Below are 27500 nucleotides of genomic sequence, written 5' to 3'. Positions count from 1 at the left end.
CTGCTGATCCAGTCAGGTATAGACATTAACATGGTGCTGATCCAGTCAGGTATAGACATTAACAGGGTGCTGATCCAAGCAGGTATAGACATTAACAGGGTGCTGATCCAGTCAGGTATAGACATTAACAGGGTGCTGATCCAGTCAGGTATAGACATTAACAGGGTGCTGATCCAGTCAGGTATAGACATTAACAGGGTGCTGATCCAGTCAGGTATAGACATTAACAGGGTGCTGATCCAGTCAGGTATAGACATTAACAGGGTGCTGATCCAGTCAGGTATAGACATTAACAGGGTGCTGATCCAGTCAGGTATAGACATTAACAGGGTGCTGATCCAGTCAGGTATAGACATTAACAGGGTGCTGATCCAGTCAGGTATAGACATTAACAGGGTGCTGATCCAGTCAGGTATAGACATTAACAGGGTGCTGATCCAGTCAGGTATAGACATTAACAGGGTGTATAACAGGGTGCTGATCCAGTCAGGTATAGACATTAACAGGGTGCTGATCCAGTCAGGTATAGACATTAACAGGGTGCTGATCCAGTCAGGTATAGACATTAACAGGGTGTATAAGAGGGTGCTGATCCAGTCAGGTATAGACATTAACAGTGTGTATAACAGGGTGCTGATCCAGTCAGGTATAGACATTAACAGGGTGCTGATCCAGTCAGGTATAGACATTAACAGGGTGCTGATCCAGTCAGGTATAGACATTAACAGGGTGCTGATCCAGTCAGGTATAGACATTAACAGGGTGCTGATCCAGTCAGGTATAGACATTAACAGGGTGTATAACAGGGTGCTGATCCAGTCAGGTATAGACATTAACAGGGTGCTGATCCAGTCAGGTATAGACATTAACAGGGTGCTGATCCAGTCAGGTATAGACATTAACAGGGTGCTGATCCAGTCAGGTATAGACATTAACAGGGTGCTGATCCAGTCAGGTATAGACATTAACAGGGTGCTGATCCAGTCAGGTATAGACATTAACAGGGTGTATAACAGGGTGCTGATCCAGTCAGGTATAGACATTAACAGGGTGCTGATCCAGTCAGGTATAGACATTAACAGGGTGCTGATCCAGTCAGGTATAGACATTAACAGGCTGCTGATCCAGTCAGGTATAGACATTAACAGGGTGCTGATCCAGTCAGGTATAGACATTAACAGGGTGCTGATCCAGTCAGGTATAGACATTAACAGGGTGCTGATCCAGTCAGGTATAGACATTAACAGGGTGCTGATCCAGTCAGGTATAGACATTAACAGGGTGCTGATCCAGTCAGGTATAGACATTAACAGTGTGTATAACAGGCTGCTGATCCAGTCAGGTATAGACATTAACAGGGTGCTGATCCAGTCAGGTATAGACATTAACAGGGTGCTGATCCAGACAGGTATAGACATTAACAGGGTGCTGATCCAGTCAGGTATAGACATTAACAGTGTGTATAACAGGGTGCTGATCCAGTCAGGTATAGACATTAACAGGGTGTATAACAGGGTGCTGATCCAGTCAGGTATAGACATTAACAGGCTGCTGATCCAGTCAGGTATAGACATTAACAGGCTGCTGATCCAGTCAGGTATAGACATTAACAGGGTGCTGATCCAGTCAGGTATAGACATTAACAGGCTGCTGATCCAGTCAGGTATAGACATTAACAGGGTGCTGATCCAGTCAGGTATAGACATTAACAGGGTGCTGATCCAGTCAGGTATAGACATTAACAGGGTGCTGATCCAGTCAGGTATAGACATTAACAGGGTGCTGATCCAGTCAGGTATAGACATTAACAGGGTGCTGATCCAGTCAGGTATAGACATTAACAGGGTGCTGATCCAGTCAGGTATAGACATTAACAGGGTGCTGATCCAGTCAGGTATAGACATTAACAGGGTGCTGATCCAGTCAGGTATAGACATTAACAGGGTGCTGATCCAGTCACGTATAGACATTAACAGGCTGCTGATCCAGTCAGGTATAGACATTAACAGGGTGCTGATCCAGTCAGGTATAGACATTAACAGTGTGCTGATCCAGTCAGGTATAGACATTAACAGGGTGCTGATCCAGTCAGGTATAGACATTAACAGGGTGCTGATCCAGTCAGGTATAGACATTAACAGGGTGCTGATCCAGTCAGGTATAGACATTAACAGTGTGCTGATCCAATCAGGTATAGACATTAACAGGGTGCTGATCCAGTCAGGTATAGACATTAACAGGGTGCTGATCCAGTCAGGTATAGACATTAACAGGGTGCTGATCCAGTCAGGTATAGACATTAACAGGGTGCTGATCCAGTCAGGTATAGACATTAACAGGGTGCTGATCCAGTCAGGTATAGACATTAACAGGGTGCTGATCCAGTCAGGTATAGACATTAACAGTGTGCTGATCCAGTCAGGTATAGACATTAACAGGGTGCTGATCCAGTCAGGTATAGACATTAACAGGCTGCTGATCCAGTCAGGTATAGACATTAACAGGGTGCTGATCCAGTCAGGTATAGACATTAACAGGGTGCTGATCCAGTCAGGTATAGACATTAACAGGGTGCTGATCCAGTCAGGTATAGACATTAACAGTGTGTATAACAGGGTGCTGATCCAGTCAGGTATAGACATTAACAGGGTGCTGATCCAGTCAGGTATAGACATTAACAGGGTGCTGATCCAGTCAGGTATAGACATTAACAGGGTGCTGATCCAGTCAGGTATAGACATTAACAGGGTGCTGATCCAGTCAGGTATAGACATTAACAGGGTGCTGATCCAGTCAGGTATAGACATTAACAGGGTGCTGATCCAGTCAGGTATAGACATTAACAGTGTGTATAACAGGGTGCTGATCCAGTCAGGTATAGACATTAACAGGCTGCTGATCCAGTCAGGTATAGACATTAACAGGGTGCTGATCCAGTCAGGTATAGACATTAACAGGGTGCTGATCCAGTCAGGTATAGACATTAACAGTGTGTATAACAGGGTGCTGATCCAGTCAGGTATAGACATTAACAGGCTGCTGATCCAGTCAGGTATAGACATTAACAGTGTGTATAACAGGGTGCTGATCCAGTCAGGTATAGACATTAACAGGGTGCTGATCCAGTCAGGTATAGACATTAACAGGGTGCTGATCCAGTCAGGTATAGACATTAACAGGGTGCTGATCCAGTCAGGTATAGACATTAACAGTGTGTATAACAGGGTGCTGATCCAGTCAGGTATAGACATTAACAGGGTGCTGATCCAGTCAGGTATAGACATTAACAGGGTGCTGATCCAGTCAGGTATAGACATTAACAGGCTGCTGATCCAGTCAGGTATAGACATTAACAGGGTGCTGATCCAGTCAGGTATAGACATTAACAGGGTGCTGATCCAGTCAGGTAGACATTAACAGGGTGCTGATCCAGTCAGGTATAGACATTAACAGTGTGTATAACAGGGTGCTGATCCAGTCAGGTATAGACATTAACAGGGTGCTGATCCAGTCAGGTATAGACATTAACAGGGTGTATAACAGGGTGCTGATCCAGTCAGGTATAGACATTAACAGGGTGTATAACAGGGTGCTGATCCAGTCAGGTATAGACATTAACAGGCTGCTGATCCAGTCAGGTATAGACATTAACAGGGTGTTGATCCAGTCAGGTATAGACATTAACAGTGTGTATAACAGGGTGCTGATCCAGTCAGGTATAGACATTAACAGGGTGCTGATCCAGTCAGGTATAGACATTAACAGGGTGCTGATCCAGTCAGGTATAGACATTAACAGTGTGTATAACAGGGTGCTGATCCAGTCAGGTATAGACATTAACAGGGTGCTGATCCAGTCAGGTATAGACATTAACAGGGTGTATAACAGGGTGCTGATCCAGTCAGGTATAGACATTAACAGGGTGCTGATCCAGTCAGGTATAGACATTAACAGGCTGCTGATCCAGTCAGGTATAGACATTAACAGTGTGTATAACAGGGTGCTGATCCAGTCAGGTATAGACATTAACAGGGTGCTGATCCAGTCAGGTATAGACATTAACAGGGTGCTGATCCAGTCAGGTATAGACATTAACAGGGTGCTGATCCAGTCAGGTATAGACATTAACAGGGTGCTGATCCAGTCAGGTATAGACATTAACAGGCTGCTGATCCAGTCAGGTATAGACATTAACAGGGTGCTGATCCAGTCAGGTATAGACATTAACAGGGTGCTGATCCAGTCAGGTATAGACATTAACAGGGTGCTGATCCAGTCAGGTATAGACATTAACAGGGTGCTGATCCAGTCAGGTATAGACATTAACAGTGTGTATAACAGGCTGCTGATCCAGTCAGGTATAGACATTAACAGGGTGTATAACAGGGTGCTGATCCAGTCAGGTATAGACATTAACAGGGTGCTGATCCAGTCAGGTATAGACATTAACAGGGTGCTGATCCAGTCAGGTATAGACATTAACAGGGTGCTGATCCAGTCAGGTATAGACATTAACAGGGTGCTGATCCAGTCAGGTATAGACATTAACAGTGTGTATAACAGGCTGCTGATCCAGTCAGGTATAGACATTAACAGTGTGTATAACAGGGTGCTGATCCAGTCAGGTATAGACATTAACAGGGTGCTGATCCAGTCAGGTATAGACATTAACAGGGTGCTGATCCAGTCAGGTATAGACATTAACAGGCTGCTGATCCAGTCAGGTATAGACATTAACAGTGTGTATAACAGGGTGCTGATCCAGTCAGGTATAGACATTAACAGGGTGCTGATCCAGTCAGGTATAGACATTAACAGGCTGCTGATCCAGTCAGGTATAGACATTAACAGGGTGCTGATCCAGTCAGGTATAGACATTAACAGGCTGCTGATCCAGTCAGGTATAGACATTAACAGGGTGCTGATCCAGTCAGGTATAGACATTAACAGGGTGCTGATCCAGTCAGGTATAGACATTAACAGGGTGCTGATCCAGTCAGGTATAGACATTAACAGTGTGTATAACAGGGTGCTGATCCAGTCAGGTATAGACATTAACAGGGTGCTGATCCAGTCAGGTATAGACATTAACAGGGTGCTGATCCAGTCAGGTATAGACATTAACAGGCTGCTGATCCAGTCAGGTATAGACATTAACAGGGTGCTGATCCAGTCAGGTATAGACATTAACAGGGTGCTGATCCAGTCAGGTAGACATTAACAGGGTGCTGATCCAGTCAGGTATAGACATTAACAGTGTGTATAACAGGGTGCTGATCCAGTCAGGTATAGACATTAACAGGGTGCTGATCCAGTCAGGTATAGACATTAACAGGGTGTATAACAGGGTGCTGATCCAGTCAGGTATAGACATTAACAGGCTGCTGATCCAGTCAGGTATAGACATTAACAGGGTGCTGATCCAGTCAGGTATAGACATTAACAGGGTGCTGATCCAGTCAGGTATAGACATTAACAGGCTGCTGATCCAGTCAGGTATAGACATTAACAGGGTGCTGATCCAGTCAGGTATAGACATTAACAGGGTGCTGATCCAGTCAGGTAGACATTAACAGGGTGCTGATCCAGTCAGGTATAGACATTAACAGTGTGTATAACAGGGTGCTGATCCAGTCAGGTATAGACATTAACAGGCTGCTGATCCAGTCAGGTATAGACATTAACAGGGTGCTGATCCAGTCAGGTATAGACATTAACAGTGTGTATAACAGGGTGCTGATCCAGTCAGGTATAGACATTAACAGGGTGCTGATCCAGTCAGGTATAGACATTAACAGGGTGCTGATCCAGTCAGGTATAGACATTAACAGTGTGTATAACAGGGTGCTGATCCAGTCAGGTATAGACATTAACAGGGTGCTGATCCAGTCAGGTATAGACATTAACAGGGTGCTGATCCAGTCAGGTATAGACATTAACAGGGTGCTGATCCAGTCAGGTATAGACATTAACAGGCTGCTGATCCAGTCAGGTATAGACATTAACAGGGTGCTGAACCAGTCAGATATAGACATTAACAGGGTGCTGATCCAGTCAGGTATAGACATTAACAGGGTGCTGATCCAGTCAGGTATAGACATTAACAGGGTGTATAACAGGGTGCTGATCCAGTCAGGTATAGACATTAACAGGGTGCTGATCCAGTCAGGTATAGACATTAACAGGCTGCTGATCCAGTCAGGTATAGACATTAACAGTGTGTATAACAGGGTGCTGATCCAGTCAGGTATAGACATTAACAGGGTGCTGATCCAGTCAGGTATAGACATTAACAGGGTGCTGATCCAGTCAGGTATAGACATTAACAGGGTGCTGATCCAGTCAGGTATAGACATTAACAGGGTGCTGATCCAGTCAGGTATAGACATTAACAGGCTGCTGATCCAGTCAGGTATAGACATTAACAGGGTGCTGATCCAGTCAGGTATAGACATTAACAGGGTGCTGATCCAGTCAGGTATAGACATTAACAGGGTGCTGATCCAGTCAGGTATAGACATTAACAGGGTGCTGATCCAGTCAGGTATAGACATTAACAGTGTGTATAACAGGCTGCTGATCCAGTCAGGTATAGACATTAACAGGGTGTATAACAGGGTGCTGATCCAGTCAGGTATAGACATTAACAGGGTGCTGATCCAGTCAGGTATAGACATTAACAGGCTGCTGATCCAGTCAGGTATAGACATTAACAGGGTGCTGATCCAGTCAGGTATAGACATTAACAGGGTGCTGATCCAGTCAGGTATAGACATTAACAGTGTGTATAACAGGGTGCTGATCCAGTCAGGTATAGACATTAACAGGCTGCTGATCCAGTCAGGTATAGACATTAACAGTGTGTATAACAGGGTGCTGATCCAGTCAGGTATAGACATTAACAGGGTGCTGATCCAGTCAGGTATAGACATTAACAGGGTGCTGATCCAGTCAGGTATAGACATTAACAGGGTGCTGATCCAGTCAGGTATAGACATTAACAGTGTGTATAACAGGGTGCTGATCCAGTCAGGTATAGACATTAACAGGGTGCTGATCCAGTCAGGTATAGACATTAACAGGGTGCTGATCCAGTCAGGTATAGACATTAACAGGCTGCTGATCCAGTCAGGTATAGACATTAACAGGGTGCTGATCCAGTCAGGTATAGACATTAACAGGGTGCTGATCCAGTCAGGTAGACATTAACAGGGTGCTGATCCAGTCAGGTATAGACATTAACAGTGTGTATAACAGGGTGCTGATCCAGTCAGGTATAGACATTAACAGGGTGCTGATCCAGTCAGGTATAGACATTAACAGGGTGTATAACAGGGTGCTGATCCAGTCAGGTATAGACATTAACAGGGTGTATAACAGGGTGCTGATCCAGTCAGGTATAGACATTAACAGGCTGCTGATCCAGTCAGGTATAGACATTAACAGTGTGTATAACAGGGTGCTGATCCAGTCAGGTATAGACATTAACAGGGTGCTGATCCAGTCAGGTATAGACATTAACAGGGTGCTGATCCAGTCAGGTATAGACATTAACAGTGTGTATAACAGGGTGCTGATCCAGTCAGGTATAGACATTAACAGGGTGCTGATCCAGTCAGGTATAGACATTAACAGGGTGTATAACAGGGTGCTGATCCAGTCAGGTATAGACATTAACAGGGTGCTGATCCAGTCAGGTATAGACATTAACAGGCTGCTGATCCAGTCAGGTATAGACATTAACAGGGTGCTGATCCAGTCAGGTATAGACATTAACAGGGTGCTGATCCAGTCAGGTATAGACATTAACAGGCTGCTGATCCAGTCAGGTATAGACATTAACAGGGTGCTGATCCAGTCAGGTATAGACATTAACAGGGTGCTGATCCAGTCAGGTATAGACATTAACAGGGTGCTGATCCAGTCAGGTATAGACATTAACAGGGTGCTGATCCAGTCAGGTATAGACATTAACAGTGTGTATAACAGGCTGCTGATCCAGTCAGGTATAGACATTAACAGGGTGTATAACAGGGTGCTGATCCAGTCAGGTATAGACATTAACAGGGTGCTGATCCAGTCAGGTATAGACATTAACAGGGTGCTGATCCAGTCAGGTATAGACATTAACAGGGTGCTGATCCAGTCAGGTATAGACATTAACAGGGTGCTGATCCAGTCAGGTATAGACATTAACAGTGTGTATAACAGGCTGCTGATCCAGTCAGGTATAGACATTAACAGTGTGTATAACAGGGTGCTGATCCAGTCAGGTATAGACATTAACAGGGTGCTGATCCAGTCAGGTATAGACATTAACAGGGTGCTGATCCAGTCAGGTATAGACATTAACAGGCTGCTGATCCAGTCAGGTATAGACATTAACAGTGTGTATAACAGGGTGCTGATCCAGTCAGGTATAGACATTAACAGGGTGCTGATCCAGTCAGGTATAGACATTAACAGGCTGCTGATCCAGTCAGGTATAGACATTAACAGGGTGCTGATCCAGTCAGGTATAGACATTAACAGGCTGCTGATCCAGTCAGGTATAGACATTAACAGGGTGCTGATCCAGTCAGGTATAGACATTAACAGGGTGCTGATCCAGTCAGGTATAGACATTAACAGTGTGTATAACAGGGTGCTGATCCAGTCAGGTATAGACATTAACAGGGTGCTGATCCAGTCAGGTATAGACATTAACAGGGTGCTGATCCAGTCAGGTATAGACATTAACAGGCTGCTGATCCAGTCAGGTATAGACATTAACAGGGTGCTGATCCAGTCAGGTATAGACATTAACAGGGTGCTGATCCAGTCAGGTAGACATTAACAGGGTGCTGATCCAGTCAGGTATAGACATTAACAGTGTGTATAACAGGGTGCTGATCCAGTCAGGTATAGACATTAACAGGGTGCTGATCCAGTCAGGTATAGACATTAACAGGGTGTATAACAGGGTGCTGATCCAGTCAGGTATAGACATTAACAGGCTGCTGATCCAGTCAGGTATAGACATTAACAGGGTGCTGATCCAGTCAGGTATAGACATTAACAGGGTGCTGATCCAGTCAGGTATAGACATTAACAGGCTGCTGATCCAGTCAGGTATAGACATTAACAGGGTGCTGATCCAGTCAGGTATAGACATTAACAGGGTGCTGATCCAGTCAGGTAGACATTAACAGGGTGCTGATCCAGTCAGGTATAGACATTAACAGTGTGTATAACAGGGTGCTGATCCAGTCAGGTATAGACATTAACAGGCTGCTGATCCAGTCAGGTATAGACATTAACAGGGTGCTGATCCAGTCAGGTATAGACATTAACAGTGTGTATAACAGGGTGCTGATCCAGTCAGGTATAGACATTAACAGGGTGCTGATCCAGTCAGGTACAGACATTAACAGGGTGCTGATCCAGTCAGGTATAGACATTAACAGTGTGTATAACAGGGTGCTGATCCAGTCAGGTATAGACATTAACAGGGTGCTGATCCAGTCAGGTATAGACATTAACAGGGTGCTGATCCAGTCAGGTATAGACATTAACAGGGTGCTGATCCAGTCAGGTATAGACATTAACAGGCTGCTGATCCAGTCAGGTATAGACATTAACAGGGTGCTGATCCAGTCAGATATAGACATTAACAGGGTGCTGATCCAGTCAGGTATAGACATTAACAGGGTGCTGATCCAGTCAGGTATAGACATTAACAGGGTGTATAACAGGGTGCTGATCCAGTCAGGTATAGACATTAACAGGGTGCTGATCCAGTCAGGTATAGACATTAACAGGCTGCTGATCCAGTCAGGTATAGACATTAACAGTGTGTATAACAGGGTGCTGATCCAGTCAGGTATAGACATTAACAGGGTGCTGATCCAGTCAGGTATAGACATTAACAGGGTGCTGATCCAGTCAGGTATAGACATTAACAGGGTGCTGATCCAGTCAGGTATAGACATTAACAGGGTGCTGATCCAGTCAGGTATAGACATTAACAGGCTGCTGATCCAGTCAGGTATACATTTACATTTACATTTTAGTCATTTAGCAGACGCTCTTATCCAGAGCGACTTACAGTTAGTGAATACATATTTTTTTATTTTTTTATACTGGCCCCCCATGGGAATCGAACCCACAACCCTGGCGTTGCAAACGCCATGCTCTATCAACTGAGCTACATCCCTGCCTGCCATTCCCTCCCCTACCCTGGACGACGCTGGGCCAATTGTGCGCCGCCCATGAGTCTCCCGGTCGCGGCCGGCTGCGACAGAGCCTGGATTCGAACCAGGATCTCTAGTGGCACAGTTAGCACTGCGATGCAGTGCCTTAGACCACTGTGCCACTCAGGAGACATAGACATTAACAGGGTGCTGATCCAGTCAGGTATAGACATTAACAGGGTGCTGATCCAGTCAGGTATAGACATTAACAGGGTGCTGATCCAGTCAGGTATAGACATTAACAGGGTGCTGATCCAGTCAGGTATAGACATTAACAGTGTGTATAACAGGCTGCTGATCCAGTCAGGTATAGACATTAACAGGGTGTATAACAGGGTGCTGATCCAGTCAGGTATAGACATTAACAGGGTGCTGATCCAGTCAGGTATAGACATTAACAGGGTGCTGATCCAGTCAGGTATAGACATTAACAGGGTGCTGATCCAGTCAGGTATAGACATTAACAGGGTGCTGATCCAGTCAGGTATAGACATTAACAGTGTGTATAACAGGCTGCTGATCCAGTCAGGTATAGACATTAACAGTGTGTATAACAGGGTGCTGATCCAGTCAGGTATAGACATTAACAGGGTGCTGATCCAGTCAGGTATAGACATTAACAGGGTGCTGATCCAGTCAGGTATAGACATTAACAGGCTGCTGATCCAGTCAGGTATAGACATTAACAGTGTGTATAACAGGGTGCTGATCCAGTCAGGTATAGACATTAACAGGGTGCTGATCCAGTCAGGTATAGACATTAACAGGATGCTGATCCAGTCAGGTATAGACATTAACAGGGTGCTGATCCAGTCAGGTATAGACATTAACAGGCTGCTGATCCAGTCAGGTATAGACATTAACAGGGTGCTGATCCAGTCAGGTATAGACATTAACAGTGTGTATAACAGGGTGCTGATCCAGTCAGGTATAGACATTAACAGGGTGCTGATCCAGTCAGGTATAGACATTAACAGGGTGCTGATCCAGTCAGGTATAGACATTAACAGTGTGTATAACAGGGTGCTGATCCAGTCAGGTATAGACATTAACAGGGTGTATAACAGGGTGCTGATCCAGTCAGGTATAGACATTAACAGGGTGCTGATCCAGTCAGGTATAGACATTAACAGGCTGCTGATCCAGTCAGGTATAGACATTAACAGGGTGCTGATCCAGTCAGGTATAGACATTAACAGTGTGTATAACAGGGTGCTGATCCAGTCAGGTATAGACATTAACAGGGTGCTGATCCAGTCAGGTATATACATTAACAGGGTGCTGATCCAGTCAGGTATAGACATTAACAGGGTGCTGATCCAGTCAGGTATAGACATTAACAGGGTGCTGATCCAGTCAGGTATAGACATTAACAGTGTGTATAACAGGGTGCTGATCCAGTCAGGTATAGACATTAACAGGGTGCTGATCCAGTCAGGTATAGACATTAACAGGGTGCTGATCCAGTCAGGTATAGACATTAACAGTGTGCTGATCCAGTCAGGTATAGACATTAACAGGGTGCTGATCCAGTCAGGTATAGACATTAACAGGGTGCTGATCCAGTCAGGTATAGACATTAACAGGGTGCTGATCCAGTCAGGTATAGACATTAACAGGGTGCTGATCCAGTCAGGTATAGACATTAACAGGGTGCTGATCCAGTCAGGTATAGACATTAACAGGCTGCTGATCCAGTCAGGTATAGACATTAACAGTGTGTATAACAGGGTGCTGATCCAGTCAGGTATAGACATTAACAGGGTGCTGATCCAGTCAGGTATAGACATTAACAGTGTGTATAACAGGGTGCTGATCCAGTCAGGTATAGACATTAACAGTGTGTATAACAGGGTGCTGATCCAGTCAGGTATAGACATTAACAGGGTGCTGATCCAGTCAGGTATAGACATTAACAGGCTGCTGATCCAGTCAGGTATAGACATTAACAGGGTGCTGATCCAGTCAGGTATAGACATTAACAGGGTGCTGATCCAGTCAGGTATAGACATTAACAGGGTGCTGATCCAGTCAGGTATAGACATTAACAGGGTGCTGATCCAGTCAGGTATAGACATTAACAGTGTGTATAACAGGGTGCTGATCCAGTCAGGTATAGACATTAACAGGGTGCTGATCCAGTCAGGTATAGACATTAACAGTGTGTATAACAGGCTGCTGATCCAGTCAGGTATAGACATTAACAGGCTGCTGATCCAGTCAGGTATAGACATTAACAGGGTGCTGATCCAGTCAGGTATAGACATTAACAGGGTGCTGATCCAGTCAGGTATAGACATTAACAGGGTGCTGATCCAGTCAGGTATAGACATTAACAGTGTGTATAACAGGCTGCTGATCCAGTCAGGTATAGACATTAACAGTGTGTATAACAGGGTGCTGATCCAGTCAGGTATAGACATTAACAGGGTGCTGATCCAGTCAGGTATAGACATTAACAGGGTGCTGATCCAGTCAGGTATAGACATTAACAGTGTGCTGATCCAGTCAGGTATAGACATTAACAGGGTGCTGATCCAGTCAGGTATAGACATTAACAGGGTGCTGATCCAGTCAGGTATAGACATTAACAGGGTGCTGATCCAGTCAGGTATAGACATTAACAGGGTGTATAACAGGGTGCTGATCCAGTCAGGTATAGACATTAACAGGGTGCTGATCCAGTCAGGTATAGACATTAACAGGCTGCTGATCCAGTCAGGTATAGACATTAACAGTGTGTATAACAGGGTGCTGATCCAGTCAGGTATAGACATTAACAGGGTGCTGATCCAGTCAGGTATAGACATTAACAGGGTGCTGATCCAGTCAGGTATAGACATTAACAGGGTGCTGATCCAGTCAGGTATAGACATTAACAGGGTGCTGATCCAGTCAGGTATAGACATTAACAGGCTGCTGATCCAGTCAGGTATAGACATTAACAGGGTGCTGATCCAGTCAGGTATAGACATTAACAGGGTGCTGATCCAGTCAGGTATAGACATTAACAGGGTGCTGATCCAGTCAGGTATAGACATTAACAGGGTGCTGATCCAGTCAGGTATAGACATTAACAGTGTGTATAACAGGCTGCTGATCCAGTCAGGTATAGACATTAACAGGGTGTATAACAGGGTGCTGATCCAGTCAGGTATAGACATTAACAGGGTGCTGATCCAGTCAGGTATAGACATTAACAGGGTGCTGATCCAGTCAGGTATAGACATTAACAGGGTGCTGATCCAGTCAGGTATAGACATTAACAGGGTGCTGATCCAGTCAGGTATAGACATTAACAGTGTGTATAACAGGGTGCTGATCCAGTCAGGTATAGACATTAACAGGGTGCTGATCCAGTCAGGTATAGACATTAACAGGGTGCTGATCCAGTCAGGTATAGACATTAACAGGCTGCTGATCCAGTCAGGTATAGACATTAACAGTGTGTATAACAGGGTGCTGATCCAGTCAGGTATAGACATTAACAGGGTGCTGATCCAGTCAGGTATAGACATTAACAGGATGCTGATCCAGTCAGGTATAGACATTAACAGGGTGCTGATCCAGTCAGGTATAGACATTAACAGGCTGCTGATCCAGTCAGGTATAGACATTAACAGGGTGCTGATCCAGTCAGGTATAGACATTAACAGTGTGTATAACAGGGTGCTGATCCAGTCAGGTATAGACATTAACAGGGTGCTGATCCAGTCAGGTATAGACATTAACAGGGTGCTGATCCAGTCAGGTATAGACATTAACAGTGTGTATAACAGGGTGCTGATCCAGTCAGGTATAGACATTAACAGGGTGTATAACAGGGTGCTGATCCAGTCAGGTATAGACATTAACAGGGTGCTGATCCAGTCAGGTATAGACATTAACAGGCTGCTGATCCAGTCAGGTATAGACATTAACAGGGTGCTGATCCAGTCAGGTATAGACATTAACAGTGTGTATAACAGGGTGCTGATCCAGTCAGGTATAGACATTAACAGGGTGCTGATCCAGTCAGGTATAGACATTAACAGGGTGCTGATCCAGTCAGGTATAGACATTAACAGGGTGCTGATCCAGTCAGGTATAGACATTAACAGGGTGCTGATCCAGTCAGGTATAGACATTAACAGTGTGTATAACAGGGTGCTGATCCAGTCAGGTATAGACATTAACAGGGTGCTGATCCAGTCAGGTATAGACATTAACAGGGTGCTGATCCAGTCAGGTATAGACATTAACAGTGTGCTGATCCAGTCAGGTATAGACATTAACAGGGTGCTGATCCAGTCAGGTATAGACATTAACAGGGTGCTGATCCAGTCAGGTATAGACATTAACAGGGTGCTGATCCAGTCAGGTATAGACATTAACAGGGTGCTGATCCAGTCAGGTATAGACATTAACAGGGTGCTGATCCAGTCAGGTATAGACATTAACAGGCTGCTGATCCAGTCAGGTATAGACATTAACAGTGTGTATAACAGGGTGCTGATCCAGTCAGGTATAGACATTAACAGGGTGCTGATCCAGTCAGGTATAGACATTAACAGTGTGTATAACAGGGTGCTGATCCAGTCAGGTATAGACATTAACAGTGTGTATAACAGGGTGCTGATCCAGTCAGGTATAGACATTAACAGGGTGCTGATCCAGTCAGGTATAGACATTAACAGGCTGCTGATCCAGTCAGGTATAGACATTAACAGGGTGCTGATCCAGTCAGGTATAGACATTAACAGGGTGCTGATCCAGTCAGGTATAGACATTAACAGGGTGCTGATCCAGTCAGGTATAGACATTAACAGGGTGCTGATCCAGTCAGGTATAGACATTAACAGTGTGTATAACAGGGTGCTGATCCAGTCAGGTATAGACATTAACAGGGTGCTGATCCAGTCAGGTATAGACATTAACAGTGTGTATAACAGGCTGCTGATCCAGTCAGGTATAGACATTAACAGGCTGCTGATCCAGTCAGGTATAGACATTAACAGGGTGCTGATCCAGTCAGGTATAGACATTAACAGGGTGCTGATCCAGTCAGGTATAGACATTAACAGGGTGCTGATCCAGTCAGGTATAGACATTAACAGTGTGTATAACAGGCTGCTGATCCAGTCAGGTATAGACATTAACAGTGTGTATAACAGGGTGCTGATCCAGTCAGGTATAGACATTAACAGGGTGCTGATCCAGTCAGGTATAGACATTAACAGGGTGCTGATCCAGTCAGGTATAGACATTAACAGTGTGCTGATCCAGTCAGGTATAGACATTAACAGGGTGCTGATCCAGTCAGGTATAGACATTAACAGGGTGCTGATCCAGTCAGGTATAGACATTAACAGGGTGCTGATCCAGTCAGGTATAGACATTAACAGGGTGCTGATCCAGTCAGGTATAGACATTAACAGGGTGCTGATCCAGTCAGGTATAGACATTAACAGGCTGCTGATCCAGTCAGGTATAGACATTAACAGTGTGTATAACAGGGTGCTGATCCAGTCAGGTATAGACATTAACAGGGTGCTGATCCAGTCAGGTATAGACATTAACAGTGTGTATAACAGGGTGCTGATCCAGTCAGGTATAGACATTAACAGTGTGTATAACAGGGTGCTGATCCAGTCAGGTATAGACATTAACAGGGTGCTGATCCAGTCAGGTATAGACATTAACAGGCTGCTGATCCAGTCAGGTATAGACATTAACAGGGTGCTGATCCAGTCAGGTATAGACATTAACAGGGTGCTGATCCAGTCAGGTATAGACATTAACAGGGTGCTGATCCAGTCAGGTATAGACATTAACAGGGTGCTGATCCAGTCAGGTATAGACATTAACAGGGTGCTGATCCAGTCAGGTATAGACATTAACAGTGTGTATAACAGGGTGCTGATCCAGTCAGGTATAGACATTAACAGGGTGCTGATCCAGTCAGGTATAGACATTAACAGTGTGTATAACAGGGTGCTGATCCAGTCAGGTATAGACATTAACAGGGTGCTGATCCAGTCAGGTATAGACATTAACAGTGTGTATAACAGGCTGCTGATCCAGTCAGGTATAGACATTAACAGGCTGCTGATCCAGTCAGGTATAGACATTAACAGGGTGCTGATCCAGTCAGGTATAGACATTAACAGGGTGCTGATCCAGTCAGGTATAGACATTAACAGGGTGCTGATCCAGTCAGGTATAGACATTAACAGGGTGCTGATCCAGTCAGGTATAGACATTAACAGTGTGTATAACAGGCTGCTGATCCAGTCAGGTATAGACATTAACAGGGTGCTGATCCAGTCAGGTATAGACATTAACAGGGTGCTGATCCAGTCAGGTATAGACATTAACAGGGTGCTGATCCAGTCAGGTATAGACATTAACAGGGTGCTGATCCAGTCAGGTATAGACATTAACAGGGTGCTGATCCAGTCAGGTATAGACATTAACAGTGTGTATAACAGGCTGCTGATCCAGTCAGGTATAGACATTAACAGGGTGCTGATCCAGTCAGGTATAGACATTAACAGGGTGCTGATCCAGTCAGGTATAGACATTAACAGGGTGCTGATCCAGTCAGGTATAGACATTAACAGTGTGTATAACAGGGTGCTGATCCAGTCAGGTATAGACATTAACAGGGTGCTGATCCAGTCAGGTATAGACATTAACAGGGTGCTGATCCAGTCAGGTATAGACATTAACAGTGTGTATAACAGGGTGCTGATCCAGTCAGGTATAGACATTAACAGGGTGCTGATCCAGTCAGGTATAGACATTAACAGGGTGCTGATCCAGTCAGGTATAGACATTAACAGGGTGCTGATCCAGTCAGGTATAGACATTAACAGGGTGCTGATCCAGTCAGGTATAGACATTAACAGGGTGCTGATCCAGTCAGGTATATACATTAACAGGGTGCTGATCCAGTCAGGTATAGACATTAACAGGGTGCTGATCCAGTCAGGTATAGACATTAACAGGGTGCTGATCCAGTCAGGTATAGACATTAACAGGGTGCTGATCCAGTCAGGTATAGACATTAACAGTGTGTATAACAGGGTGCTGATCCAGTCAGGTATAGACATTAACAGGGTGCTGATCCAGTCAGGTATAGACATTAACAGTGTGTATAACAGGGTGCTGATCCAGTCAGGTATAGACATTAACAGTGTGTATAACAGGGTGCTGATCCAGTCAGGTATAGACATTAACAGGGTGCTGATCCAGTCAGGTATAGACATTAACAGGGTGCTGATCCAGTCAGGTATAGACATTAACAGGCTGCTGATCCAGTCAGGTATAGACATTAACAGTGTGTATAACAGGGTGCTGATCCAGTCAGGTATAGACATTAACAGGGTGCTGATCCAGTCAGGTATAGACATTAACAGTGTGTATAACAGGCTGCTGATCCAGTCAGGTATAGACATTAACAGGCTGCTGATCCAGTCAGGTATAGACATTAACAGGGTGCTGATCCAGTCAGGTATAGACATTAACAGGGTGCTGATCCAGTCAGGTATAGACATTAACAGGGTGCTGATCCAGTCAGGTATAGACATTAACAGGGTGCTGATCCAGTCAGGTATAGACATTAACAGGGTGCTGATCCAGTCAGGTATAGACATTAACAGGGTGCTGATCCAGTCAGGTATAGACATTAACAGGGTGCTGATCCAGTCAGGTATAGACATTAACAGGGTGCTGATCCAGTCAGGTATAGACATTAACAGGGTGTATAACAGGCTGCTGATCCAGTCAGGTATAGACATTAACAGGGTGCTGATCCAGTCAGGTATAGACATTAACAGGGTGCTGATCCAGTCAGGTATAGACATTAACAGGCTGCTGATCCAGTCAGGTATAGACATTAACAGGGTGCTGATCCAGTCAGGTATAGACATTAACAGGGTGCTGATCCAGTCAGGTATAGACATTAACAGGGTGCTGATCCAGTCAGGTATAGACATTAACAGGGTGCTGATCCAGTCAGGTATAGACATTAACAGGGTGCTGATCCAGTCAGGTATAGACATTAACAGTGTGTATAACAGGGTGCTGATCCAGTCAGGTATAGACATTAACAGGGTGCTGATCCAGTCAGGTATAGACATTAACAGGGTGCTGATCCAGTCAGGTATAGACATTAACAGGGTGCTGATCCAGTCAGGTATAGACATTAACAGTGTGTATAACAGGGTGCTGATCCAGTCAGGTATAGACATTAACAGGGTGCTGATCCAGTCAGGTATAGACATTAACAGGGTGCTGATCCAGTCAGGTATAGACATTAACAGGGTGCTGATCCAGTCAGGTATAGACATTAACAGGATGCTGATCCAGTCAGGTATAGACATTAACAGGGTGCTGATCCAGTCAGGTATAGACATTAACAGGGTGCTGATCCAGTCAGGTATAGACATTAACAGGGTGTATAACAGGCTGCTGATCCAGTCAGGTATAGACATTAACAGGGTGTATAACAGGCTGCTGATCCAGTCAGGTATAGACATTAACAGGGTGCTGATCCAGTCAGGTATAGACATTAACAGGCTGCTGATCCAGTCAGGTATAGACATTAACAGGCTGCTGATCCAGTCAGGTATAGACATTAACAGGGTGCTGATCCAGTCAGGTATAGACATTAACAGGGTGCTGATCCAGTCAGGTATAGACATTAACAGGGTGCTGATCCAGTCAGGTATAGACATTAACAGGGTGCTGATCCAGTCAGGTATAGACATTAACAGTGTGTATAACAGGGTGCTGATCCAGTCAGGTATAGACATTAACAGTGTGTATAACAGGGTGCTGATCCAGTCAGGTATAGACATTAACAGGGTGCTGATCCAGTCAGGTATAGACATTAACAGGGTGCTGATCCAGTCAGGTATAGACATTAACAGTGTGCTGATCCAGTCAGGTATAGACATTAACAGGGTGCTGATCCAGTCAGGTATAGACATTAACAGGGTGCTGATCCAGTCAGGTATAGACATTAACAGGGTGCTGATCCAGTCAGGTATAGACATTAACAGGGTGCTGATCCAGTCAGGTATAGACATTAACAGGGTGCTGATCCAGTCAGGTATAGACATTAACAGGGTGCTGATCCAGTCAGGTATAGACATTAACAGGGTGCTGATCCAGTCAGGTATAGACATTAACAGGGTGCTGATCCAGTCAGGTATAGACATTAACAGGGTGCTGATCCAGTCAGGTATAGACATTAACAGGGTGCTGATCCAGTCAGGTATAGACATTAACAGGGTGCTGATCCAGTCAGGTATAGACATTAACAGGGTGTATAACAGTGTGCTGATCCAGTCAGGTATAGACATTAACAGGGTGCTGATCCAGTCAGATATAGACATTAACAGGCTGCTGATCCAGTCAGGTATAGACATTAACAGGGTGCTGATCCAGTCAGGTATAGACATTAACAGGGTGCTGATCCAGTCAGGTATAGACATTAACAGTGTGTATAACAGGGTGCTGATCCAGTCAGGTATAGACATTAACAGGGTGCTGATCCAGTCAGGTATAGACATTAACAGGGTGCTGATCCAGTCAGGTATAGACATTAACAGGGTGCTGATCCAGTCAGGTATAGACATTAACAGTGTGTATAACAGGGTGCTGATCCAGTCAGGTATAGACATTAACAGGGTGCTGATCCAGTCAGGTATAGACATTAACAGGGTGCTGATCCAGTCAGGTATAGACATTAACAGTGTGTATAACAGGCTGCTGATCCAAGCAGGTATAGACATTAACAGTGTGTTTTGTATTTCAGGCTGCTGATCCAAGCAGGTATAGACATCAACAGACAGTCGGAGTCGGGGACGGCGCTGCACCAGGCGGCTCTCTGTGGAAAGACTGAGGTGGTGCGACTCCTGTTGGATGTGAGTAGAACTATAACTAACCCTGACCCCTGAACCTTAACCCCTAGCCCCCTGACCCCCTGACCTTTAGCCCTGACCTCTGTTTCAGAGTGCCCTAGAGAAACCAGATAATTGTTGTAATGACAACCTGGTAACTTTCCCAGTACGTCTAAACATGTGGGGGGGGCACAGAAAGAAAGGTAGCTTCATGGTTTTCCCATTAACCTGACATTGTTGAGTCATGTTACCTCGTTGGCTAGCTGAAAAATGAAAAATGTTTAATTTAGAGCCCCGGATGTATTTGTTTTGATTGATGATTATTGGTTATTGATCCCATAGAGTGGTATCAGTGCGGGGGTGAGGAACACTCTGTGCCAGACGGCTCTGGACATCGTTAACCAGTTCACCACCACACAGGCCAGCAGAGAGATCAAACAGCTCCTGAGAGGTAACCCCTGACCCCTGACCCCTGAACTCTAACTAACTATACAGGACAGCAGAGAGATTAAACAGCTCCTGAGAGGTAACCCCTGACCCCTGACCCCTGAACTCTAACTAACTATACAGGACAGCAGAGAGATTAAACAGCTCCTGAGAGGTAACCCCTGACCCCTGACCCCTGAACTCTAACTAACTATACAGGCCAGCAGAGAGATTAAACAGCTCCTGAGAGGTAACCCCTGACCCCTGACCCCTGAACTCTAACTAACTATACAGGCCAGCAGAGAGATTAAACAGCTCCTGAGAGGTAACCCCTGACCCCTGACCCCTGAACTCTAACTAACTATACAGGACAGCAGAGAGATTAAACAGCTCCTGAGAGGTAACCCCTGACCCCTGACCCCTGAACTCTAACTAACTATACAGGACAGCAGAGAGATTAAACAGCTCCTGAGAGGTAACCCCTGACCCCTGACCCCTGAACTCTAACTAACTATACAGGACAGCAGAGAGATTAAACAGCTCCTGAGAGGTAACCCCTGACCCCTGACCCCTGAACTCTAACTAACTATACAGGACAGCAGAGAGATTAAACAGCTCCTGAGAGGTAACCCCTGACCCCTGAACTCTAACTAACTATACAGGACAGCAGAGAGATTAAACAGCTCCTGAGAGGTAACCCCTGACCCCTGAACTCTAACTAACTATACAGGCCAGCAGAGAGATTAAACAGCTCCTGAGAGGTAACCCCTGACCCCTGAACTCTAACTAACTATACAGGACAGCAGAGAGATTAAACAGCTCCTGAGAGGTAACCCCTGACCCCTGACCCCTGAACTCTAACTAACTATACAGGACAGCAGAGAGATTAAACAGCTCCTGAGAGGTAACCCCTGACCCCTGACCCCTGAACTCTAACTAACTATACAGGACAGCAGAGAGATTAAACAGCTCCTGAGAGGTAACCCCTGACCCCTGAACTCTAACTAACTATACAGGACAGCAGAGAGATTAAACAGCTCCTGAGAGGTAACCCCTGACCCCTGAACTCTAACTAACTATACAGGACAGCAGAGAGATTAAACAGCTCCTGAGAGGTAACCCCTGACCCCTGACCCCTGAACTCTAACTAACTATACAGGACAGCAGAGAGATCAAACAGCTCCTGAGAGGTAACCCCTGACCCCTGACCCCTGAACTCTAACTAACTATACAGGACAGCAGAGAGATCAAACAGCTCCTGAGAGGTAACCCCTGACCCCTGACCCCTGAACTCTAACTAACTATACAGGCCAGCAGAGAGATTAAACAGCTCCTGAGAGGTAACCCCTAACCCCTGACCCCTGAACTCTAACTAACTATACAGGACAGCAGAGAGATTAAACAGCTCCTGAGAGGTAACCCCTGACCCCTGACCCCTGAACTCTAACTAACTATACAGGACAGCAGAGAGATCAAACAGCTCCTGAGAGGTAACCCCTGACCCCTGAACTCTAACTAACTATACAGGACAGCAGAGAGATTAAACAGCTCCTGAGAGGTAACCCCTGACCCCTGACCCCTGAACTCTAACTAACTATACAGGACAGCAGAGAGATTAAACAGCTCCTGAGAGGTAACCCCTGACCCCTAACCCCTGAACTCTAACTAACTATACAGGACAGCAGAGAGATTAAACAGCTCCTGAGAGGTAACCCCTGACCCCTGACCCCTGAACTCTAACTAACTATACAGGACAGCAGAGAGATTAAACAGCTCCTGAGAGGTAACCCCTGACCCCTGACCCCTGAACTCTAACTAACTATACAGGACAGCAGAGAGATTAAACAGCTCCTGAGAGGTAACCCCTGACCCCTGACCCCTGAACTCTAACTAACTATACAGGACAGCAGAGAGATTAAACAGCTCCTGAGAGGTAACCCCTGACCCCTAACCCCTGAACTCTAACTAACTATACAGGACAGCAGAGAGATTAAACAGCTCCTGAGAGGTAACCCCTGACCCCTGAACTCTAACTAACTATACAGGACAGCAGAGAGATTAAACAGCTCCTGAGAGGTAACCCCTGACCCCTGACCCCTGAACTCTAACTAACTATACAGGACAGCAGAGAGATTAAACAGCTCCTGAGAGGTAACCCCTGACCCCTGAACTCTAACTAACTATACAGGACAGCAGAGAGATTAAACAGCTCCTGAGAGGTAACCCCTGACCCCTGAACTCTAACTAACTATACAGGACAGCAGAGAGATTAAACAGCTCCTGAGAGGTAACCCCTGACCCCTGAACTCTAACTAACTATACAGGACAGCAGAGAGATTAAACAGCTCCTGAGAGGTAACCCCTGACCCCTGACCCCTGAACTCTAACTAACTATACAGGACAGCAGAGAGATCAAACAGCTCCTGAGAGGTAACCCCTGACCCCTGACCCCTGAACTCTAACTAACTATACAGGACAGCAGAGAGATCAAACAGCTCCTGAGAGGTAACCCCTGACCCCTGACCCCTGAACTCTAACTAACTATACAGGCCAGCAGAGAGATTAAACAGCTCCTGAGAGGTAACCCCTAACCCCTGACCCCTGAACTCTAACTAACTATACAGGACAGCAGAGAGATTAAACAGCTCCTGAGAGGTAACCCCTGACCCCTGACCCCTGAACTCTAACTAACTATACAGGACAGCAGAGAGATCAAACAGCTCCTGAGAGGTAACCCCTGACCCCTGAACTCTAACTAACTATACAGGACAGCAGAGAGATTAAACAGCTCCTGAGAGGTAACCCCTGACCCCTGACCCCTGAACTCTAACTAACTATACAGGACAGCAGAGAGATTAAACAGCTCCTGAGAGGTAACCCCTGACCCCTAACCCCTGAACTCTAACTAACTATACAGGACAGCAGAGAGATTAAACAGCTCCTGAGAGGTAACCCCTGACCCCTGACCCCTGAACTCTAACTAACTATACAGGACAGCAGAGAGATTAAACAGCTCCTGAGAGGTAACCCCTGACCCCTGACCCCTGAACTCTAACTAACTATACAGGACAGCAGAGAGATTAAACAGCTCCTGAGAGGTAACCCCTGACCCCTGACCCCTGAACTCTAACTAACTATACAGGACAGCAGAGAGATTAAACAGCTCCTGAGAGGTAACCCCTGACCCCTAACCCCTGAACTCTAACTAACTATACAGGACAGCAGAGAGATTAAACAGCTCCTGAGAGGTAACCCCTGACCCCTGAACTCTAACTAACTATACAGGCCAGCAGAGAGATTAAACAGCTCCTGAGAGGTAACCCCTGACCCCTGACCCCTGAACTCTAACTAACTATACAGGACAGCAGAGAGATTAAACAGCTCCTGAGAGGTAACCCCTGACCCCTGAACTCTAACTAACTATACAGGCCAGCAGAGAGATTAAACAGCTCCTGAGAGGTGACCCCTGACCCCTGAACTCTAACTAACTATACAGGACAGCAGAGAGATTAAACAGCTCCTGAGAGGTAACCCCTGACCCCTGACCCCTGAACTCTAACTAACTATACAGGACAGCAGAGAGATTAAACAGCTCCTGAGAGGTAACCCCTGACCCCTGACCCCTGAACTCTAACTAACTATACAGGACAGCAGAGAGATTAAACAGCTCCTGAGAGGTAACCCCTGACCCCTGACCCCTGAACTCTAACTAACTATACAGGACAGCAGATAGATTAAACAGCTCCTGAGAGGTAACCCCTGACCCCTGACCCCTGAACTCTAACTAACTATACAGGACAGCAGAGAGATTAAACAGCTCCTGAGAGGTAACCCCTGACCCCTGACCCCTGAACTCTAACTAACTATACAGGACAGCAGAGAGATTAAACAGCTCCTGAGAGGTAACCCCTGACCCCTGAACTCTAACTAACTATACAGGACAGCAGAGAGATTAAACAGCTCCTGAGAGGTAACCCCTGACCCCAGACCCCTGAACTCTAACTAACTATACAGGACAGCAGAGAGATTAAACAGCTCCTGAGAGGTAACCCCTGACCCCTGACCCCTGAACTCTAACTAACTATACAGGACAGCAGAGAGATTAAACAGCTCCTGAGAGGTAACCCCTGACCCCTGAACTCTAACTAACTATACAGGACAGCAGAGAGATTAAACAGCTCCTGAGAGGTAACCCCTGACCCCTGACCCCTGAACTCTAACTAACTATACAGGACAGCAGAGAGATTAAACAGCTCCTGAGAGGTAACCCCTGACCCCTGACCCCTGAACTCTAACTAACTATACAGGACAGCAGAGAGATTAAACAGCTCCTGAGAGGTAACCCCTGACCCCTGACCCCTGAACTCTAACTAACTATACAGGACAGCAGAGAGATTAAACAGCTCCTGAGAGGTAACCCCTGACCCCTGAACTCTAACTAACTATACAGGACAGCAGAGAGATTAAACAGCTCCTGAGAGGTAACCCCTGACCCCTGACCCCTGAACTCTAACTAACTATACAGGCCAGCAGAGAGATTAAACAGCTCCTGAGAGGTAACCCCTGACCCCTGACCCCTGAACTCTAACTAACTATACAGGACAGCAGAGAGATTAAACAGCTCCTGAGAGGTAACCCCTGACCCCTGACCCCTGAACTCTAACTAACTATACAGGACAGCAGAGAGATTAAACAGCTCCTGAGAGGTAACCCCTGACCCCTGAACTCTAACTAACTATACAGGACAGCAGAGAGATTAAACAGCTCCTGAGAGGTAACCCCTGACCCCTGAACTCTAACTAACTATACAGGCCAGCAGGGAGATTAAACAGCTCCTGAGAGGTAACCCCTGACCCCTGACCCCTGAACTCTAACTAACTATACAGGACAGCAGAGAGATTAAACAGCTCCTGAGAGGTAACCCCTGACCCCTGACCCCTGAACTCTAACTAACTATACAGGACAGCAGAGAGATTAAACAGCTCCTGAGAGGTAACCCCTGACCCCTGAACTCTAACTAACTATACAGGACAGCAGAGAGATTAAACAGCTCCTGAGAGGTAACCCCTGACCCCTGACCCCTGAACTCTAACTAACTATACAGGCCAGCAGATAGATTAAACAGCTCCTGAGAGGTAACCCCTGACCCCTAACCCCTGAACTCTAACTAACTATACAGGACAGCAGAGAGATTAAACAGCTCCTGAGAGGTAACCCCTGACCCCTGACCCCTGAACTCTAACTAACTATACAGGACAGCAGAGAGATTAAACAGCTCCTGAGAGGTAACCCCTGACCCCTGAACTCTAACTAACTATAAAGGCCAGCAGAGAGATTAAACAGCTCCTGAGAGGTAACCCCTGACCCCTGAACTCTAACTAACTATACAGGACAGCAGAGAGATTAAACAGCTCCTGAGAGGTAACCCCTGACCCCTGACCCCTGAACTCTAACTAACTATACAGGACAGCAGAGAGATTAAACAGCTCCTGAGAGGTAACCCCTGACCCCTGACCCCTGAACTCTAACTAACTATACAGGACAGCAGAGAGATCAAACAGCTCCTGAGAGGTAACCCCTGACCCCTGACCCCTGAACTCTAACTAACTATACAGGACAGCAGAGAGATTAAACAGCTCCTGAGAGGTAACCCCTGACCCCTGAACTCTAACTAACTATACAGGACAGCAGAGAGATTAAACAGCTCCTGAGAGGTAACCCCTGACCCCTGAACTCTAACTAACTATACAGGCCAGCAGAGAGATTAAACAGCTCCTGAGAGGTAACCCTGACCCCTGACCCCTGAACTCTAACTAACTATACAGGACAGCAGAGAGATTAAACAGCTCCTGGGAGGTAACCCCTGACCCCTGACCCCTGAACTCTAACTAACTATACAGGACAGCAGAGAGATTAAACAGCTCCTGAGAGGTAACCCCTGACCCCTGAACTCTAACTAACTATACAGGACAGCAGAGAGATTAAACAGCTCCTGAGAGGTAACCCCTGACCCCTAACCCCTGAACTCTAACTAACTATACAGGACAGCAGAGAGATCAAACAGCTCCTGAGAGGTAACCCCTGACCCCTAACCCCTGAACTCTAACTAACTATACAGGACAGCAGAGAGATTAAACAGCTCCTGAGAGGTAACCCCTGACCCCTGAACTCTAACTAACTATACAGGACAGCAGAGAGATTAAACAGCTCCTGAGAGGTAACCCCTGACCCCTGACCCCTGAACTCTAACTAACTATACAGGACAGCAGAGAGATTAAACAGCTCCTGAGAGGTAACCCCTGACCCCTGACCCCTGAACTCTAACTAACTATACAGGACAGCAGAGAGATTAAACAGCTCCTGAGAGGTAACCCCTGACCCCTGAACTCTAACTAACTATACAGGCCAGCAGAGAGATTAAACAGCTCCTGAGAGGTAACCCCTGACCCCTGACCCCTGAACTCTAACTAACTATACAGGACAGCAGAGAGATTAAACAGCTCCTGAGAGGTAACCCCTGACCCCTGAACTCTAACTAACTATACAGGACAGCAGAGAGATTAAACAGCTCCTGAGAGGTAACCCCTGACCCCTAACCCCTGAACTCTAACTAACTATACAGGCCAGCAGAGAGATTAAACAGCTCCTGAGAGGTAACCCCTGACCCCTGAACTCTAACTAACTATACAGGACAGCAGAGAGATTAAACAGCTCCTGAGAGGTAACCCCTGACCCCTGAACTCTAACTAACTATACAGGACAGCAGAGAGATCAAACAGCTCCTGAGAGGTAACCCCTGACCCCTGACCCCTGAACTCTAACTAACTATACAGGACAGCAGAGAGATTAAACAGCTCCTGAGAGGTAACCCCTGACCCCTGACCCCTGAACTCTAACTAACTATACAGGACAGCAGAGAGATTAAACAGCTCCTGAGAGGTAACCCCTGACC

General features: G+C 45.9%; 1 protein-coding gene across 1 annotated transcript in view; it reads left to right on the top strand.

Moving 5' to 3' along the window:
• The window catches only part of LOC311119326 (caskin-1-like), a gene marked incomplete at both ends in the record, with an annotated part of 108138 nt that overhangs the window by 15455 nt on the left and 65183 nt on the right, over positions 1 to 27500 (top strand). Inside the window, 2 exons of the mRNA XM_084194046.1 lie at positions 20038 to 20146; positions 20465 to 20573. Of these exons, the coding sequence (XP_084050172.1) occupies positions 20038 to 20146; positions 20465 to 20573 (218 nt within the window). The remainder of the gene's footprint in view (positions 1 to 20037; positions 20147 to 20464; positions 20574 to 27500) is intronic.

The sequence above is a fragment of the Coregonus lavaretus genome (assembly GCF_964263955.1).
Source record: "Coregonus lavaretus genome assembly, contig: HAP1_SCAFFOLD_1486, whole genome shotgun sequence".
Taxonomy (NCBI): domain Eukaryota; kingdom Metazoa; phylum Chordata; class Actinopteri; order Salmoniformes; family Salmonidae; genus Coregonus; species Coregonus lavaretus.
The sequence above is the reverse complement of the archived record's forward strand: the minus strand, read 5'-3'. Positions and strand labels throughout refer to the sequence as shown.